The sequence below is a fragment of the Pistacia vera genome, unplaced genomic scaffold (genome assembly GCF_008641045.1).
Source record: "Pistacia vera cultivar Batoury unplaced genomic scaffold, PisVer_v2 Contig1112, whole genome shotgun sequence".
NCBI classification, from domain to species: domain Eukaryota; kingdom Viridiplantae; phylum Streptophyta; class Magnoliopsida; order Sapindales; family Anacardiaceae; genus Pistacia; species Pistacia vera.
In genome coordinates, this window is record NW_022195152.1 from 8312 (window position 1) to 30234 (window position 21923).

The following is a 21923-nucleotide window of genomic DNA, read 5'->3' on the forward strand; positions in this document are numbered from 1 at the left end:
ACCTTATAAGCATATTTGAAATACAATAAGTTACCGAACAATCCAAAAAAATAATAATTCAAAAGTGTTAATGACTTTGAATACGCTCTTTCAGCCCGTAGATAAATCCAATTAAACAAACTCTTATTATTATTTATTAATTTCTTAATTATTGTCTTTCATATAACAATTTATATAAATAATTTCCTAATAAACTATTAATTACTTTCACAATATTCCAACAACCAACATGCAAACATGAATATCTCCTAAATTTTATTTTATATTTTAGTTAAAAGTAATCATGAAAATGTATTATATAACTACCAACATAAAATATATACGAACATGTTTTCCCTTTAATCTTTGTTATTTATATTCATGAATTTTTTTTTGTATAGTTATAAAAGAGATGAGAAGAAAAAGATTTAAAAGTTGTCAACCAAACAAGAGAGAATATTTAAAAGAGCATTAATAGAAGAGAATATTGGAGAGAAAAAAAAATTCATATTTAATTACATGCAATTATGCATTGGGCAAGACGCAAGACCGCTGGCGTGTACCATTAATAACGCTTATATATATATATATATATATATATAAGCAAGACGGATCCAAAAATTTATGTTAGGGTGAGTCATAATAACAACTAATTATATATTAATATTTTTATCAGGATAGGTTAAAATCCAGAAATTGTACATATTAATATATATATTTTTTTTTTAAAATTTGGGGATGAGTCATGCTAGTTCTACATCTGCAATGTATATGAGGATATGTGAATTCATACAAGGTAAAAAGAGCTCACTGCTAGGCCTTCAATTGGACCAAGGTGCCATCTAAAAATACAAATGCATTGCGAACTCAATACCTACAGCTTTCTTCTTCCAAAAATTTGAAATACCCTGGTTTGGAAACAAAAATAAATAAACTATATACAGAAGATAAATCTGCTTAATCTAATCGAAGAGAAAATAACATAGAGCCCTGTGAGGCAAATCTAAATCAAGAAAGTTTCCTTTTAGTTCACTCCAATATCTCAATCTTCAATTATGAAACTAAACTAACCATTACAAAATCAAAAATAAGAAGGAAAAATTAATATGATTTATGTATTCATAATACTACTCTATACAAACCATCACATATAAATTGTGAATTATATTTATTTAATTATTTGTTATTAAAATTATAATCCTAAAAATAACATGAAAATATAAACTTTAATTGCAGATAATTTTCCATGATTCAGTTGAGGATAATTTTGAAATAATTTAATCATATTAATCATTTGGGAACATACGGAATTAAATAATGTCATAAATCCCCTAAATAGTCATGCAATCTGTAAAAGAACAATCACAAAAATTGTTTATATCACGATTGATCATATATATAAATAATTTAGTATTATATTTGCATTTTTTTTTAATTAACATTTTAGATTGGGTGATTTTAACTTTCGTTCCTAAGATTTGAAATATATTGCACTTATCTCTAGTACTATAGAGTAAACAACATTTTCCTACCCAAATAATGGCTTAATAACACTTTCCTACTCACAGACTTTTAAGATACTACTTTATTATCCAAATTTATGTTTCATTTCCGATTCTGACATCGTTGCAATCCCACACCACCACCATTCGCTTACTCGATCATCACTCACCAAACCCCTCCGACCCATCTCTCATTGATCCCGTTAATCATCGGCAATCGAGCGATTAGGGTTTACGTAGCCGTCCTTTCCAAGTCAAATTTCAATTAATCCCAACCACCAAAATCTAACATTCCACCACCAAAAGACTCATCGACCTTCTTTCTTCAAAAGCCTCAATAACTTGGACCGAGTTTGCTCTATGTTCACTGTCGAAATATAAATTTAAGTAATAAAATAGTATTTTAAAATCTGTGGGTGAAAAAATATCATTAAGCTATTATTTGGGTGGGAAAAAGTTATTAACTCAGTAATATGGGATACAAATAGTTTAGTTCAGTTAGGAGAAACTTTTCAATAAAAAATCTATAGTACCCTTATGTTCTAATTCTCATGTTCATAGAAATAAATAAAATATATATTAAAAAAAAAAAGCAAAAAGTAAACAGTACACCTCTAAAAGAAGTTAATCTTTTTTTTGTAAGAGTAATAATTAATATCCAAATATAATATAGATTATTTTTAGTGGATTATAAAATCTGCTTAATTTAACAATAATGCAACAATTAAAACATCATCTAATAATCACTCATCACAATTCTAAACACAATAAAATCATCAAAGCTAAAACCAGAGTAACACAAAAGATTTAAAACATCCAACCTTTTAATTTATTTTATATTTTACTATTCCCAATAATGCATCATGAATTTTACATAATCAATAATATATTGGGTTATTTATTGACCTTTTAAAGTTTAATCAAATAGAAAATTTGTCTTTGAAATTTCAAAAAATAGTGAAATCTTCTTACTTTGATGAATAACAACTTAATTATCCCTTTTTCGTTTATTTTAATATAAAAAATTTATGATAAAAGGTTAATCTTTATTACTATAACTATACATAAATTTTTGTTATTAATTATACTTATAAAAAATTATTGTAATTAACCTTAATTTATATGTTAAAGTATTATAACATGAGATGCGTCATTTCACGTTCACAAATATTTTGCTAGTGAATGGTCGTTCATTAACTATGGACGGCCGTTCACTTACGATGGACTCCCATCCATATTATATGGACAGGAGTCCATTTACTATGGATGGAAGTCCACATTTAAAGGACACCCGTTTATCAGTAAATGGAAAAAACAATATAAACAAAAATAATGGACAGTCGTTAGTAGGTTATCGACGATCATCCCTAAATAAAGGATGGGAGTCCACATATAATGGACGCCCGTCCAATCTTTAAATAGTAAAATTTTTATAAACAAAAGTAATGGACTGGCATTCATATGTTAATGGACGCCCGTCCATTATTAATGGGTTTAAAAAATAAAAAAAAAATTAGGGATGCCCGTTCATCATTTATGGATGGTCGTCCCTGAATTTTGGACGGGTGTCCTCAAATAAGAGACACCTGTCCATAATGTAAATTAAAAAAAAAAAAAAAAACAAAATTTGGGACGGGCGTCCCTAACTTGTGGATGGGCGTCCACATATAAAGGACGCTCGTCCTTTATTTTTGAACAAGCATCCGTATTGTAAATTAAAAGAAAAATTAAAAAAAATTAGGTTAAAACACAAATTTGGGGGAAGTTTTTAAAATTAAAACACAACTGCTTCATCTTCGGTCTTCTTCTTTGTCTTCGTTCCCCATCTCTGCTCTTCTTCTTCATCTTCATTCCTCATCTACGCTCTTCTTCTTCTTCAAAGTTCTCATCTGCCTCACTCTTCTTCTCCGTCGAAGATCCTCATCTGCCGTGATTCTTCTTCAAGTTCCCCATTTGCCATTATTATTGTGAGGTAATTAGTTATTTTGGCTTCTAAATTTTTTTTTTTTTTTTTATGTTGGATCAATGTGTTGGATTTGAAATTTGTGTTGAATGGAATTGGGGTGGAATATTATTTGTGTTGTGATTTCTTGAATTGAATTGATAAAGAGAAATCTAGTCAATTTGGTGGGACTGGTTTGTGTGACTAATAAATAGAATTGTTCACAGTTTGTAATTGTGATTTATTGCATTAATTTTCTCACCTCAAAATCCTCCCAACGTGTTGTCAAATAACAACCTGCAATTGTGATTTGTAATTTTGCTTTTAAAAGCCACTTCAAAGAAATTTATCTCTTTTGAGTGTTTTTGGCTTGGAAAAAGCTTAGATTGTGTTTACTGTAGAGTTTGGGTTGAATGAACTCATATTCTTATTCACCAACCTTGTTCACTAGCATCTTCGAAAATGTATTATCTTATATTGCTTTGAAATTGTCTCAGTATTGAGATATTTATGATAATCATGCTTCAAAGAATTTACCTACAGAAATATGTATAGTAACCATTGACATGTAAAATTTTATTCTCATTTTCTATATACTCCGTGTTTCCTATAAAATAAAAAAATGACAGTTTGAGATGACACTAATTTAGAAAATCCAGTTCACTTCATAAATTTATCAATATTTGATTAAATCATTTATCTTCACTGAAGAGAGTATAAACAATGGTTAATTTTCAAAAATAGTAATTTATTCTATCCATTTAGTGCAGTTTAGAGTAAATTGACTTTAATATATATAATATATTATATATATATATTTTAAGTTGCTAGGTGAATAATCATTTTCATGTTAATTTCGTGATTATTTTAACTAAAATAAAATTATATAAAGTTTAATTTTTTTTTTTTTTTTTTTTTTTTTTTTTTTTTTTGCTGATTATTGTGAAAGTGGCTAATATATCGTTTTTTTTTATTCAATATAACTCAAATATAGTTTGTTAGGAAATTAATAATATAAAATACAGTAATACAGTTTAAAGTAAATTGATAATATGAATAAATTAATTACATTTTTTGTACTTGGTAGCTAGTAAAAAAAAAAAAAAAAAAAAATGTTAGATTTGATCTTGTAATTGAGAATTTGAGCTAATTGATAGCATTCTCGTGAAAAATCATGCTGACCTCATGAAAAATCATGCCAACCGATAATTTTCTATATTAACATGCTAGGTGTCACAATTTCATTTTTAAAGACAAGTCAAACAAACTCAACATTTACACTACTAAATGTAATCAATCACAACAACATCCATCCAACCAATCTCTTAGCTTTGGTTTCCCGATTTACTGTAGAGAATGTTGAAGACTTTTTTACCCATAAAAAATCCGTGCACCCGCCCCCAAAGTTTAATTTAATTTCCTCAAATATCTCAATCTTCAATTTAACAGAAAAAGGAAAAACTTAAATACATTAGTGTTATCATTTTGATGTAATACCACTCTACATATTTATATAAATATATCATAAATAAATTGTGAATTACATTTATGTATTTATTTATTATTATAATAACAATAACAATAACAATAATAATAATAATAATCTCAAAACAACATAAAAACTTACTCCTTGATTGTACACAAATTTTGTGTTCATCATATTAATAGCCACTAAAATCTGAAATATTAATTCAAAACTGGTAAATTAACACTAAATTCATTTTACCATATTTCAATGGAGAAATCATCAATTCTAGAAACTCATAATTTATACATAATAAACTTTAAAAGAAAATTGAAACTTTTTTAGCAATAACATAAAAATAAAAAAAAATCCCTAAAGAAAATTCTAAGTTTATTTCATATGTGTATAGGCAAAATGCATAAATTAGTACTACACCCATTTCTTAGAGTGAAAATAAAACATTAATAATAATCTCAAAATGTTTGAGAAAAAAATAAGCTCTAGTTTATCCGCGGTGGTGAAATTGTACTTTTAATTTTAGTCACAACTGGTTTTTTAGTTCATTCTAATATGTCAATTTTCCATTCAAAATTGATACCATAAGATCAGAAAAAGAGTAAACAACAATTTCCCACCCAAGGTTTGGCGATCTGCAAGCTCCCACTATGGTTTTATAAATTTTAGATTTTCACTCTTAAATTAACAGAAAACTGTTTAATCTAACAATTAAAATGGTTAAATGGTCATTTCAAATAAGAAAATTTCAAAATAACCCTTAACTTCTCAAATTCATCCCGCCGAAAATTTTTTAAAATAACCCTTCACTTCTCAAATTCACCCCACCAACAATTTTAGGCCATTCCAGCTTGTTCCCGGCACAGTCGACCACTCTCGACACTACCATTACAATGCCCTCAACCCCCACATCAAAAGCCCCAACCTCCCCGCCTAATTGAACCCCCCAATTGTCGGCTGCTACTCTTAGTTTCAATCGGTGTTTCATCCAAATTCTGACAGGTCCTGGCACTGGAAACCACCCCTGACAGCACCAATAACATTATCGGCTTCCCCCCCACCGAAACCCCCAACATCATTGATCGAAATTGCCTGTCGATTGCCGCTGCTTCTCCCTCAGGTTTTCGCATGTTATCGCGCCATTCCAGCCAAATTCCAGTGCACTCAAGTGAAAAAGTTAAGGTTTTTGGTGAGGAGGATAAGGGGATGTTGATGGTGGTGTAGGGGAGGTCTAATGGTGCTGAAATCAGTCTGGATTTTTGGCTTGGTCGAGATCTCCTATAGGGGCTATTGGAGAGAAATTTGAGATGTGGAGGTTATTTGGAGAGAAAACTAACAATGCTAATTTAAGGGTGAGAATCTAAAATTTATGAAACCATGGGTGGGAACTTGCAAATTCACCAAACCTTGGGTGGGAACATGTCGTTTACTCTCAGAAAAATGAAAAACTTGGCCGCTTTGATTTGTAATTCAAAAATAATTTTTGAGAATCAAAATACAATTCAAAATTTTTAGTTGTATTTTAATATTTGAAAATATATCTTATATAAAGTTTTAAAATTAATTTTAAATTAAAAATTGTAAAAAGCTGTGAAAACAACTTTTAATCTTTCTTTAATATTACATTAGTTTTCAGGATTGTATTCGAAAAAATTTGAAAACAATTCTACTCATTTTTAACAAACATATTTTCATAAGATTGGTTGTATACCTTGTTTTAAAAAACCAAATAATTGTATTTAAATTTTATATTAAACGGACCCTTATATATCTTATCGTCGTTATTATGAAGTAATATTAATACTACTTTGCATTATATATATGTATGATAAATAAACTATGAATTAGATTTATGTTTTTTTTTTTTTTTTTTTTTTATTATAATAATACAAAAAGCAACATGAAAATTTACACCTTGATTGCACATAAAATCTAAAATAAAGAATTATATAATATGTATGCAATTTATTAAAATAAGGTTGCGGTGATGTGGCTTATGACTTGCCACGATGGAGTCAACTCTTTTATTGTGATAAAGATCAGATTGTTTGATAAGAACCAGCTCCTCATTTTGTGTCCTTCGGTCCGTATCTTTTGCAACCATCTCATTCTCTCCTTACACCTCAATAGAAGCATAGGTATGAAGAAGATTTTAGGTTGTGGTTCATCTCACAACTGTGGAGAAATCCAATACAGGTGGAGGCTGATCTTAGGAGTGACTCTTGTTTATAAATCAATCTTGTTGACTATGGAGAAAAGATAGAGCATTCATAGGGGAGCCTAGGGGTTTCTATTCAAGTGTGTTCTTTCTTTGTTTTCTTATCTGTGTTGAAATTCTCTGTACATCTTGGCATTGTGATTAATGATATTCTATTTTGAGCGTTGGAGAGTGGATGTAGGCCGCAAAGCCGAACCACTATAAATTTGTTGTGTCTCTTACCTTTTGCTCTTTCATTTTGATTTATATGCTTTGAGTGATTTGAGTTAGAGTATTCTGATTTTCAGATCTGATTTGTCATTTTGATTCCATTACTAAGCCATTTGTGATAATTCTATAAATCCTAGAATCTTAACAAAGGTTAATTATGTATTTATTGTTAACATAATTATAGATTCTAAAATATTAATTACTTTTACAATAATCAACTCCAAAATTTATAAGTTGACAATTAAATAATTTCATTAATACTTTTATGAAGTTAAATTTTTCAATAAAAAAATATACAATATACATAGAATAATTATTTCTCTAGTCAGAACGTCTTGGTATAAGTTTTTCTGGACCATGTATATACTGGATTGTAAAATATCATTTCAATCCAATATAATGAATGCAATGGTGAATACGTGTATCCTGACACTAACAGAATTTATATCAGGACATTCTAATTAGAGAATGACTTTACAAACATGAATACATAGTTGAACTTATTTATTTATTTTTGTTAAATTAATCATAAAAGCAACATGAAAATATGTTATCATTCTTGCATCATGGATTCATGGCTGCACATAAATATAAGAACTATACTTATATATCATTTTAGAAAACTATCTGAAAATATATTTTTTTTAGATGAAAAATAAATGTCACATATAAATTGTGAATTATATTTATTTACGTATTTGTTATTATAATTATAATCCTGAAAATATAAACTTTGATTACAGATAATTTTCCATGATCCAGTTGAGCATAATTTTGAAATAATTTAATCATTTAGAAACATACCATAAATAAATAAATGTCATAAAATCCCCTAAATAGTCATGCAATCTTTAAAAGAACAATCACAAAAATTGTTTATATACATATATATTTGAATTAATATTTTAGATTGGGTTATTTAAACTTTCATCCTTAAGATTTAAAATATATTACACTTATCTCTAGTATAGGATACAAATAGTTTAGCCCCGTTAGGAGAAACTTTTCAATCAAAAATCTATAGTACCCTTATTTTCTAGTTCTCATGTTAATCGAAATAAATAAAATATATATTAAAAAAAAAAAAACCTCTAAAAGAAGTTAATTTTTTTTTTCTAAGAGTAATAATTAATGTCCAAATATAATATAGATTATTTTTAGCAGATTATAAAATCTGCTTAATTTCACAATAATGCAACAATAAAAACATCATCTGATAATCACCCATCACAATTCTAAACACAAAAAATCATCAAAGCTAAAACCAGAGTAACACAAAAAAATTAAAACATCCAACCTTTTATTTTATTTTATATTTTATTCATTCCCAATAATGCGTGAATAAGATAATAGAGGTATTATAGGCTTTTTATTTAAAAATCTCACTTGATTGTTGATGTGGTATTATATCTTATATGTATCGTGAATTTTACATCATCAATAATGCGTGACAATTTTTGCTATTTGATTAAACTTAAAGGTTATTTCTCAACCTTTAAGTTTAATCAAATAGTAAAATTGTCATTGAAATTTCAAAAAATAGTACAAATCTTTATGCTTTAATGAGTAACTACCTAATCGTTGTTTTGTCATTTATTTTATTATCAAAACTTAATGGTAGAAAATTTTTGTTATTACTATAACTATAAGGGAATTTGTGTTATTAGTTATACTTATAGGAAATTATTGTAATTAACCATAATTAATTTATATTTTAAAGTATTATAACATCAGATGCCTTATGAATTTTCGAAAATTAATAATTTATTTATTAGAATATTGTAAAGTGTTACATAATACAAAACAATCCATATATATATATATGGATAAAGATTTTTTTGCAAATATTAAACAGAATAAAGATTATATGAACAAGATGCTTAATTTAATCAATGGCATGTATTAATTTAGGTGGGAAAAAAATTAGCCAAAAATAGAGGGGGTTATATTAATTAACCAACTCTTCCAACACCATACGTCGATACACATATAACCAACATATCCAAATCAAATACCAAAACTACCTTCGTCCCTAACCTCCCAACACTTAAAAAAAAAACTTTATCCATTTTTAAACTTTCACAACATAAACAACACCATACCCAGAAGAAAAAAAAAAAAAAAAAAATCACGTCAACCCAGCTTTTGCACAATTCATTATCTAGTTTGCATAATTTTCCACGCTAACTGGTTAAATTGCACTACATGTAGTAATTTCATTTTCAAGGCCAACTCAACCTTAACACTTCTAAATATAATCAATCACAACAATACCCACCACAATATGACAATAACAACATCCATAAAAACTTAAAGAATCTCTAACGATTTCTTATTCAAGCAAAAAATTCGTTCAATTATCTAAATTTCATCGTTTAATTTCTTCTCCCACCAGAAAGTCTATGTATTTCAACAAATCTTGTCACTTTAATCAAGAATCTATAGCCATGATTGATGTTGCATCCTACCAAGAACCATAATTTATTTTCTCTTAAAGGATAGAATTCATTAATTAATATATGGATAAATTTGTCATTATAAAATTCATTAATAAGTGAGGTTTCTTTAGTCTATCAAGGATAGTGAGGTTTCTTTTTCTTATGGGGGGGGGGGGGGGGGGGGGGGGGGGGGGGGGGGGGGGGGGTGGAATTGTAACACTCACATTGAGGTACGTAACTCTACTTATGTCTTAATACCCTTAGTATTATGTATTCTAAGGTGAAAGATTGAAAGCGTTGACATTTTCACTTTTCGCCGCGGCAAAGGAGTTTTGTCGCCGCGGCAATGAACTCACTGCCCAATTTGTGTGTCAGAAATTTTGAACTCCACTGAGGCAAAGAAACAAGTTTGTCGGGGCAAAGAATTCTCCAGAATTTTTGATAAAATTCTGGAAAACTTGCTTAAGGACAAAATGGTCATTCCACCCATAATTAGTTGAAAGTGTGCGGAGTGAAAAGAAGTAGAATGCAATGGAAATGAGGATATTATTGTAATTGACTAAAGGGCAAAGATGGAATTTCATCACCCACATCGAGGTACGTAACTCTACTTATGTCTTAATGCCCTTAGTATTATGTATTCTACGGTGAAAGATTGAAAGAGTTGACATTTTCACTTTTTGCCACGGCAATGAACTCATTGTCCAATTTGTGTGTCAAAAATTTCGGACTTCGCCGAGGCAAAGAAACAAGTTCGTCAAGGCAAAGAGTTCTCCTGAATTTTTTATACCAAAAATGTAATAAATCTTTATAGCTAGTATACTTTGGGAAATATAAAGTGAAACTCACTAAATATGTCATAGAAAAACATATATGTATATAAGGTAGTGGGCCCAAAAAAATAACTTTACTTTATATACAAATCTCTATGTCGAGTAACAAAGTTACAAACATAAACACTTAGTACAATCAGACAGTGTTGCCTTTCTTCTCTATTACCTGACGTTCCATCCGACCACATCTTATCTAATACCTGCAAAAACAGTAAAATTCACGGAGTGAGCACTAATTGCTCAGTAAGTAAACCTACTATGCTACTCCTTCTTCCTCCGTCACTCATATTCTGAATTTCTTTCCTTACATCAAACTTCTCTATTCTTCTCTGGTCTTTTTAAAATTCTAGTTTCTCGCTTACTGATATGTAACCACAATTAGTAAAGCTAATTCTGGATAGTAGAAATGGCATAATGCATATGCACAAATGCATAGGAAATGCATTTTCTTTTATGTATTTCTGTTTTCTTATTCTATTTTCTTTCTTTTTCTGTGTTTCTCTTCTTTCTTTCTTACAATTCTTTCTTTCTTACAATTCTTTCTGTCTTACTATCTTTCTTTCTTTCTATTCTGGTTTGCTGATCATACTCGGTTGAGACATGGATTTGGAACCCTGGCCGTGTGAGTGTATTATGAAATTCTTACTGGGTACAGTCCTCATCCACATGCACTTCTAACGGACTGTATAAATTCTTCTTTCTACTCTGAGGCCGCTCACTAAAGGCGGCGTGCATGTGGGGCTATTCTGTTTCTTTGTCACTCATGGGCTCCCTATCGCAAAACCTTCTCTTCTCTTATCTTTCTTTTAAATAAGAATTCAGTTTCTTTTCTTTTCTTTAATAATTGATCTATAATGAATTTTCTTTTCTTTCTTTCTCTTTGTTCTTTAATGTTCTCATATATGTATGTATGCATGTAGATGGGCTTATTCTTGTTATTCTTTCTAAATTCAAATGTTTAAATGCAAGAATGCAATATGGCATGTGGACATGTCATTCTCTACCATCTATAAACTCATATCAAAATAACAAGCTATCATATTTTTGCATGCACTTCACTTAGACATTTCATCAAACAATTTGTATGCACATACAAACACTAAAATGGCTATACTTCTACATCTCTCTCAAGCCACCAAAATTTGGAGCAAAACTCCCTAAAATCAACTTCAAACCTGGCCAGGAAATCACACTCTACAATTCTACAATTCTACTGCAATTCTTTCATAAGTCATCCAAACTTCCACCAAGTCACCACATACATACATATAAGAATCTCTCTACATAATTATTGCTCAAATCATAACTAGGGTTGGATTCAATTACCTTAGATGTGAGCAACACAAACACTTTAGTCTTCCCTTTGTACAACTCTCTTTCTCTTTAACCCTAAGCATATAAACCATAAGAATTCAACACTTTTAAAAAATTTAATCTCACATCTTAGTGCAAGAATCTTACCTTTGAATGCTTAAGATTGAAATTCCACCAAAAGTGAACCAAATTCTATGGATTTCCTTGGACAATAATTGGAGAAAATTTGAGAGTTTTGGGGGAGGAAGGTGGCATGAAAAGGGGTAGAAGTGGCTAGGGTTTCATCTCTTGAACCCTTAATATCACATAATATTATTTATAGGTTCTCATTTTACCCTTGCAAAAAAAAAAAAAAAAGAAATGCTTAATTTGATGAAAAAAATAATTGTTTGTTATAGACAATTTTCCTTTTTTTTTTTTATTAATGCTGATTTTAACAAGTGATTTATATAGTTTGTATTATTATATATATATATATATATACTATATATATATATATATATATATAAGTCGAGATATGTCTATAAAATTTAACAACTTCCATGAAAGATTCAAAAAATGAATTGAAATTGAAAGAAAAGGAAAAGGAAAAATTAATTGCACACAACCTCAAACAAAACAATTATACGTATATTTATTCGTAGATACAAGATAATATTAACCATACATGTGTATTCTACTCTTCTCGCTCTAAAGTTTAGAGAAAAATCAAACGCTTAGCTTTGGTTTCCCGGTTGATTGTCGAGTAAGGAGAAGCAATAAAAAATCCATACGCCCTCCCCATCTATTTTGGACATTAAGAAAGATTAATTTTAATTTACTCAAATATCTCAGTCTTGAATTTAACATAAAAAGGAAAAACTTAAACACAATAGTGTTATCATTTTGATGTAATACCACTCCACATATTTATATAAAAATATCATAAATAAATTGTGAATTACATTTTTGTATTTATTTGTTATTATAATAACAATAACAATAATAATAATAATAATAATCTCAAAACAACATAAAAACTTACACCTTGATTTTACACAAAATTTGTGTTCATCACACTGATAGCCACTAATATCTAAAATATAAACTTTGGGTGAAAAAGTAATATTTTAAAACTTTTTGAGTGGAAAAAGTCATTAAGGCAAACCTTGGGTGGGAAAACATTGTTTACTCGTAATAATATTCTCAAAAGTCAAAACATAATTTTAGACACAATTGGTTTTTTAGTTCATTCTAATATGTCAATCTTCCATTCAAAATTGAAACAACAATATAAGAAAAATGAAAAATTGAACCTATTTGATTTGTAATTTAAAAATAATTTTTAAAAATCAAAATACAATTTAAAATTTTGAGTTGTATTTTAATATTTAAAAATTTATCCGATATAAAATGTTAAAATTGATTTTAAATTAAAAATTGTTGAAAATTGTGAAAATGACTTTTAATCATTTTTTAATTTTACATTAGTTTTTAGGATTGTATTCGCAAAATGTTTTTGAAAACAATTCTACTTATTTTTAGCAAACTCATTTTCATAAAATTTGTTGTATACCTTGTTTTAAAAAGCAAATAATTGTATTTAAATTCTATATCTAACCGACCCTTGTATATAATATTGTTGTTATTTTGATGTAATATTAATACCACTCTGCATTTTATAAAAATGCATATATCATAAATAAACTATGAATTGGATTTACATCTTTCTTTTTTTTTTTTTTTTTTTGGTTATTATAATAATACAAAAAGCTGCATGAAATTTTACACTTTGACTGCACATAAAATCTAAAATAAAGAATTATGTAATATAATTATACATAATATAAATGATTTAACATAATTTATTAAAATAAGGTTAATTATGTATTAATTGTTAACATAATTATACATTCTAAAATATTAATTATTTTTACAATAATTAACTCCAAAATTTATAAGTTGACAATTAAAATAATTTCATTAAAACTTTTATGAAGTTAAATTTTTCAATAAAAAAATATACATTATAGATGGAATAATTCAATAATGCTAGGTTTGCAACCTTTTTTTACAACATTCTCTCACAATCATCGACGCAGCAACTCATCATTAGTCAATTCGCAAATAAGTAAGTGAGATCCATTTTACAAGTTGACCAATGACAAACTGTTACGTCGAAGATTGTGAGAGAATTTTATGAAATTATGTTATAGACCTAGCATTACTCAGAATAATTCTCTAGTCAAAACGTCCTGATATAAGCTTATCTGAACCATGACATATGCTAGATTGTAAAATATCATTTTTGTCTAATATAATGAATCCAATGATAAATACATATATCCTCACACTAACAAAATTTATATCAGGACATTTTTGCTGGAGAATGACTTTACAAACATGAATATATAGTTAAAACACTTGAACTTCTTCATTTATTTTTTTTTTGTTAAAATAATCATAAAAGCAACATGAAAAATGTATTATTCTTGCAGAGTAATGCTATATACACTAACCAATGTGTACTAATCCCAATACTAACATTAAAAATTGTAAAAAAAATTTAAAGAGAATTTCAAATTGAATAATACTGTGCGTACTAACGGATTTTACTAACCAATGTACTAACCTTTGTTAAAATCACACATAGTACCCGTACTATGCGCATGATACACGTACTATGCTTTAAGTTAGTACACCAGTTTGTAAAATCCATTAGTATCCATAGCATTACCCAATAAGAATAATACTTTGCGTACTAACGGATTTTACTAACCAGTATACTAACCTTTGTTAAAATCATACATAGCACCCGCACTATGCGTATGATACCCGTACTATGCTTTAGTTAGTACACAGATTAATACCCATCCGTTAGTACCCATAACATCACTCATTTAATAATCTCCAAAAATCACTAGAACGCTTGAGACTTTGCGATCGCTTGAGGTGGATTAAATTAAACACATATATACCCCTTAAAACACAAGTTAAAATAATCTATACAAACAATGGAAAAGTCATTAGTAGCAGTCCAAAATTATGCAACTAGAGATTATATAAACAAGATGATTACTTTATCGAAATTTTGCCAAGAAACTTGCAACAAGCAAAATAAAAATAATTCATTAATTTTAACTAAATAAAATATTTCCAACTGCATAAACGGTTAGAAGTGCATAAACAGATAAAGGGTATACAAATTCTACATTTTTATTGTAGCAGCAAAAAAGAACTTGATTCTGCTATTATATACAAGAAGTTGTAAATCTTCTTTTGGGTATATATGCATATAACATAATGAGCAAGAAAGCGGCAAAGTTTACGAAGAACAAGAAAGCATACAAACACCAGGTCGATATGCCCAGGCTGGGGGCAGGCGCGCATATTTTTCCATTCCAGGTTGCTCATCGTATGGTTGTTCCATGATCTTGAGAAGCCTTTGAACTTCTGAGAAATCGCCTTGCTCAGCTACGTCAATAGCGCTCTGGCATAAATAGTTTCTGAGAACGTATTTGGGGTTCACTGAATCCATGGACACCTTCCTTTCCTCGTCTGAGATGCCACTAGAAGCCAGCTGTGGAAGCAAGGAGAAATTAGATGTTGGCTTCGCATTAATGAACTAACAGGTCTACATATTTCGAAAAGCCACGTTTGCCCAAAATAAAGGGATTTGTATGTGCCATGAAAGCTGAAAATGAGCACTCGAAACTGAAAAGTGCAGCATGATCCAAAGGTTTCCAACTTCCAAACAAAATTTTTTGTAAAATTGCCAACACAAGGAGGAAAATGATTCAAACATCTCATCATCAGGGAAATGAAGATGAAAAAGGATAAAAAAATGTTTCATTTTACCTAGAAAAAATTCATTAGATATAACACAATTTCAATATTGGTTGTAAAAACCTTACAAAAACATATATATTCAAATAGACAAAAGCTGTATTTTACCTCGTGAATATAGGATTGCACCCAGCTGATCCATGCCTCCTTCCGCTCCTTGCCAATATCTAGCAAAGCAGCCTTCAGTGGAACTAACAACTCACCCTCTGGAATGCTGGTATCAGCTTTGAGGTTGGATAGTAACCGGAAGAAATTTGTGTAATCAACTTTATCAACAGCCAAGTTGTTAAGAAGTTTACTGATCAGCTGTTTATTGTACTTTGGGAGACCAAGTTTCTTCGTCATAATAGCTTGATACTCGTCCATGAATTTTGTTCCATATCTGTAACAAGCCAAAGCATGCATGCATCTGTCATCAACTGCCCACTACAGAACAAAGGCGGCTTTTAAGAGGAAGACAGGATCAACTAAAAGATACCTTTCCATGGCGTAATTTGACTCTTTATCATCTATCAGCTTGGCAGCTGATAGAGTTGAGGCGAATTGTGCAATATTCCACAAGCCAATATCGGGCTGATTAGCAAAACAGTATCTTCTTCCTGGAAGATCCGTAGTATTTGGGGTATAACTTGGATCAAAAGCATCCAAAAACCCAAACGGACCATAATCAATAGTGAGACCCAAAATGCTCATATTGTCCGTATTCAGCACACCGTGAGTAAAACCAACACCCTGCCATCTTGCAACCAAGGAAGCGGTACGCTCAGCAATCTCCACTATCCATGCTGATGTAATCCAGGAAAAAATAAAAAGATCAGAAAAAAGTTAAAGTTGTACCCAAAGTATGTCCAGAAATAATCAATGCACTTGCAAAAACCCATATATAAAAAGGTGGATCTAATGGTAGATGAGAGAAGAAGAGTTTGTTGACAAAAAGTGAGCACACAATCAGTTTTAGCATTATAAGCTGCAGTAAATGGCATGCAGCTAATATTGAAAGTTAAGAACATTTAAAGTTAACATCACAACGTGAACCTGGCTACCTGCCTCAAACAGAGCCTTCATTTTTCCCGATAGGAAACAAAAGAACTTCCATTTGTTACATCAAAGAAGAAAATGGATAAATGCAGACACTCTCCAACCAGTCATGAGCCCCCTATTTCAGTTCAAAGTAGCTCATAATTTATGTATAAATTCTTTCCTAATTTCACCCGGAACTTATAGGGATCACATAGTGAAAGTAAGTCCATCCCAATCAATTCCAAATCTATAAAACCAGAGATAGGACCAGGAATGCTGGTCACTAAATGATTATCCTAAATAAGCATAAGAGTTTCATCCAGTGAGAACAACCAATCCATAGCCGTATTAACTGAAATTGTGCTTTAAAACCTTCGAAAGAGCACAAAGACATTAAAGACATCCAGAAATTAGAAGGATGGACACATAAATTTCAAAAACGGACCTACTCCATTTGCAGTCCAAATTTTTCAGCCATTTGAAAGAGGAATTGCATTTCACAAACAATCATCTTGAACACTATATTGGCATCTATGCCACAATATAGTTACTCATATTAACATAGTTACCTGCATACTTGTTTGAAGTTAGGTCAACAACAGAATGATCTTCATCACCTAAGCTAAAAGATAAGCTATCGCTTTTACTCATATTCTCAATATGGGGGAAATGATGTCTAATTGCATAGTCTGCCAAAGCACGGACAATATCAAAGTCCTCTTTTCCTCTAGAAGCATGTATTTGATATGAACCAAAGCGCAGAAAAGATTGAGCAACTCTGCAAACAATTGCACCAGGTTCTTCCTTTGGATTGCCACTGCATGAAAAGAGACAGAGAACCATTATCAAAACCAGCATATATCGTACACTAACATCTATAATGATTAATAAAACATTATTTAAATGGCCAAGATTTTGCAAGTCCGGGTAAACTTTAATATAGGCTTAAATCAACCTATTGCAAAAGATAACCAAAATGTCATAATACTTATTCTTAAGGATACTAAAACCACTGGCTATTTCAATTGTTCCAACAGAAACTAAATTTGCACTCATAATGCAGCTTGACCATGCCTAAACTATTTCAATTCTCTACCAAAAATCTTTATTGGACATTACATTATTGAATTTAGGAAATTATATAGCCTTATGGTCGGAAACATATCACACAAAAGTAACCATTTAACAACATACTCATCATAATTAAAACCCTGTTAGTTTCAGGACATACTCATAAAACATGTCTCGAGTAACATATTTTCCTGTTGTCACAAGACAAAGTGCACGAGTTGTAGGGATTCCTAGAAAGTGCATTGCTTCACTGCAAAGAAATTCCCTAATGCTACTACGCAGTACAGCAAGGCCATCGGCAAACCGGCTATATGGAGTCTTCCCAGCACCTTTAAGCTGTAATTCCCACCTTTCAGACTTTGAATTTATAATCTCTCCAAGAGTAATTGCCCGACCATCACCCAGCTGACCAGCCCACATACCAAATTGATGTCCTCCATAACATTGAGCATATGGCATTCTGTGATAGGGAAGAGATCAATTATGAACAACACAAGTATCACAAAGGATATGGGAGTGCAAAAGACATGAATAGAAAAACTTACGCTCCCACCAAAGGAGAAGCCCCAGAAAAGAAGAGGGGAAAATCTGGTCTCTCAAATCTGAGATCATAAAGAAAGTTTTACAATTAGTCCAAGAGATAATGAGACACCATACATCCGAAAAATAAATTAAAACAAAAAGGCAAAGATCTACATGAATTAAGTGTTGAAAATGTGGAAACTGGAGGTTTCAGAAGCATGGTAAGCAATACTCTTGTGCTTAGTAGTTTGCAGTAAATTGAGAGCTAAAAACAACATGAATTCAAATCATATCATAGAAAAACTACTTAAAGTGTCTTCACTTTGAAACGATAGAATTACCTCCAGATTAGCCTTACGATAATATATGAGTATGTACAAAAAAATAAAAAAAATAAAAAAAAATTATAAAATTTCAGGTATTTGTGTTCTATCATAATATCCAGAAATTATATGCTAAAAAGTAATTCTCGACAAGAGCAAACACTAAAAGGCTTATCTGTGGAATCACAATTTCGTAGTTAAAAAGATGGTTAGTTACCAAGATTATAGTTACTGTTAATCCTTTGACTGTAACATATAGAAAGGCTAACAAAAGACTGAATACAAGACTATCAAAAGTCATTTTTTTATCTATTAAAGCTTCAAAGAAAAAATTTGGTGGCTTCAGCTTCTAACATCCATCATTTTAGAAACAACATGAACTTGCCAAGAATGTGAGAGAAGAAAAGACTCACTCTTTAGGATCCAACTCAAGCAACTGAGCAACTGATTCTGACCCAGCAACAAGCTGAGGATTCTCTACTTCAGCTGATGGAGAAACTTTCGTATAACAAGCATGCAACACCTATAAATTATAAAATTGAAGAAAGTGGATCAAAATATATTGACGACGTCGAATCAGTCAGTACAGAACTAGATTGTACAATGATGTAAAACCTCAAATCAACAACCTTCTTATCACATCACCTCAAGCTAAAAATAAAAAAAGACAACAATATTTCATTCATTTCAACATTCCGCAACTTTAGCACACAAACACAACAACAAAGTCAACAAATCAACAACCTTATTATCTCATCAAAACCAATGTTTTATAGATGGAATTTTCCTTATCTTAAGATGTACATTCTTATTAAACCCAAACAACCACACCTCCTCTTTTAACAAATTCGATTAACAAAAGATTCACCTTTGGTTAAATCCCATTTAAACAAACACATCTTTACCCTTCTTCAACCCAAATGTAAGTTCCACCAACAAAAAGATCATTTTCGCTATCTTTAATTACCCCTTTTGATCTCCCAGAATCCTCGACTGTTACAACAAATTCAACACCTGAGACTACTAGCAAACTCTAGAACCTTGTTAATATAAAATAAATAAATAAAACCAGCAGGATATAATATCCACACCATGGCCTTAATTTTAACAGAAAATATTTAGATTTTCTAGCTCATCAAACTCCATATCACACCCGTAAAGTTCACAGCTTTACAATTTAAGTTCAGACTTTAACCAAAACAAACAACACCACCACATAAACAAATGTCCATTTTAACAGAAAAAATTTGGACTTTCTAGCTCACCAAACACCATATCACACCCATAAAATTCAAACTCCAAACTTTAACTTGAAAAACCAACAACACTACACTAATAAAAATATTAAAAACAATAAGTTAATAAAAACAAAAAAAAAAAATTGGCCTTGATTTTAACAAAAAAGAAGTAAATTTCTAGCTCATCAAACACCAGATAACACCAATAAAATTCGCGACTTCACAATGCAAGCTCCAAACTGTAACTTAAAAAACCCACAACAAAACACTTATAAAGACATTTACAACAATAAATCTACAAAATAAAAATACAACCTTCAATTTAACAGAAAATATTTAGATTTTCTAGCTCATCAAACTCAATATCACATCCACAAAGTTCATAAACTCTAACTTCGAAATACAACACCACCACACTAATAATGATAATTAACAACAACAAATCAATAAAAATAAACATATGACACTACTTTTTACAGAAAATTCTTAGATTTTTTAGCTCACAAAATTCCATATCAAACCCATAAAGTTCATTAATTTACAATTCATGCTCCAATATTTCACTTCAAAATGCAACACTACCACACTAATAATGATATTAATAACAACAAATCAATAAAAATAAATAAAGTGGCCTCTAATTCTAACAGAAAATTCTTAGATTTTCTAGCTCACCAAATACCATATCAAACCCATAAAGTTCATAACTTTACAATTCAAGCTCTAAACTTTCACTTCAAAATACAACACCAACACACTAATAATGATATTAACAACAACAAATCAATAAAAATAAACAAATGGCTATCATTCTAACCAAAAATATTCTTAGATTTTCTAGCTCACCAAACACCATACCAAATGCATAAAGTTCATGACTTTGCAACTCAAGTTCCAAACTTTCACTTCAAAATACAACACCACCACACTAACAATGATATTAACAACAAATTAATAAAAATAAATAAATGGCTCTCATTCTAACAGCTTGTATTTTCTAGCTCACCAAACACCACATCAAACCCATAACGTTCATGACTTTACCACTGAAGCCCCAAACTTTAACTTAAAAAACCAACACCAACACAATTAAAGCCATTAACAAAAAGAAATTAATGAAAAAAAAAAAAGGAAAAACCATACACATAAAAAAAATTAAAATTCCAAAAATTAAAAATAAAACTAACCTCACGTGGAAGTATATCAGTCCTAGGATCACCAGGCAACTCTCTGACAAACGAGTGGTCCCAATTCAGATCTTCGAGTTTCAACTTAACCTTATTCGCATCACCGTCACGGCCGCCATCCAAGCTCTGATTCTTCAAATCATGCGTGACGGAGTCGACGGACGCAGCCGCAGGCAGTGAACTCGACTCCATGTGAACACAACTACTCCTACTACTAAAACTAAAACTACTGCCGCGTCGGCTAACGTGGCATGCGAGGGAGGAAGGGAAGAACGGTAATTTGAGGAAGCGAGGAGATTGGGTCTGGCGGAGGAAGCGGAGAGAAGAAGAAGCGAGTGATGGTTTTGGTGAGATATGAGAAAGAGAAAGAAGCAGCATTTTTTTTTCTTTTCTTTTTTCTTTTTTTTGGGCAAAAAGATTAATTAATTAATTAAAATGAAGGAAATTAAAAAAAGGAAAAAGGGAAAAATGGGGTTTGAGAAGTGATTTTTAGAAAAGCGCTTTTGACTTTTTTTTTGGCTTTTTTATGGGGGGTTTTGTTTGGTCGGTTCGCTGATTGGGGAGGATTAGGAGTGTTGTATGGACGGTCTAACGGGTATAGATTACGTGAGCAAGTACGCTTCACACGTGTCAATTGTATTTTTTTTTAAGACTTTGTACTTTTTTAAATATTAAATATATTTTTAGTATATTTAGAAAATTAAATTAAATTTCCGAATAGTTATTAGGAAACCATATTTTCATAAATTCATTGTCAAGAATATTAAGTTTTGCTTAAAATGATCACTCATCGTGATTAATTGGGTATAAGAATTTTTTAT

General features: G+C 30.3%; 1 protein-coding gene and 1 long non-coding RNA gene across 2 annotated transcripts; both read right to left on the reverse strand.

Moving 5' to 3' along the window:
- Positions 1-10667: 10667 nt before the first annotated feature.
- On the reverse strand, positions 10668-12164 carry LOC116141284. The gene is made up of 3 exons (XR_004129775.1): positions 12064-12164; positions 11929-11991; positions 10668-10802 (listed from the first exon to the last, which is right to left on the reverse strand). It is a non-coding gene; the product is annotated as an uncharacterized LOC116141284 (long non-coding RNA).
- Positions 12165-15002: 2838 nt separating this feature from the next.
- LOC116141335 (protein adenylyltransferase SelO-like) lies at positions 15003-21513 on the reverse strand. Its single transcript, XM_031426856.1, has 8 exons — positions 21103-21513; positions 19091-19200; positions 18378-18434; positions 17993-18292; positions 17331-17578; positions 16220-16526; positions 15850-16123; positions 15003-15475 (listed from the first exon to the last, which is right to left on the reverse strand). Exons 1-8 carry the CDS (start codon positions 21478-21480, stop codon positions 15221-15223), a joined length of 1929 nt encoding a protein of 642 aa, XP_031282716.1. The 5' UTR covers positions 21481-21513; the 3' UTR covers positions 15003-15220.
- Between the last annotated feature and the right edge of the window lie 410 nt (positions 21514-21923).

Excerpts from the sequence above, each read along its gene's own strand:
- LOC116141335 (XM_031426856.1), bottom strand. The coding sequence starts at position 21,480 with ATGCTGCTTCTTTCTCTTTCTCATATCTCACCAAAACCATCACTCGCT. Across the intron at positions 18,435-19,090 it reads CTTGAGTTGGATCCTAAAGA|ATTTGAGAGACCAGATTTTC; the intron begins GTGAGTCTTTTC and ends TTATGATCTCAG. Across the intron at positions 15,476-15,849 it reads TGCAATCCTATATTCACGAG|CTGGCTTCTAGTGGCATCTC; the intron begins GTAAAATACAGC and ends TTGCTTCCACAG.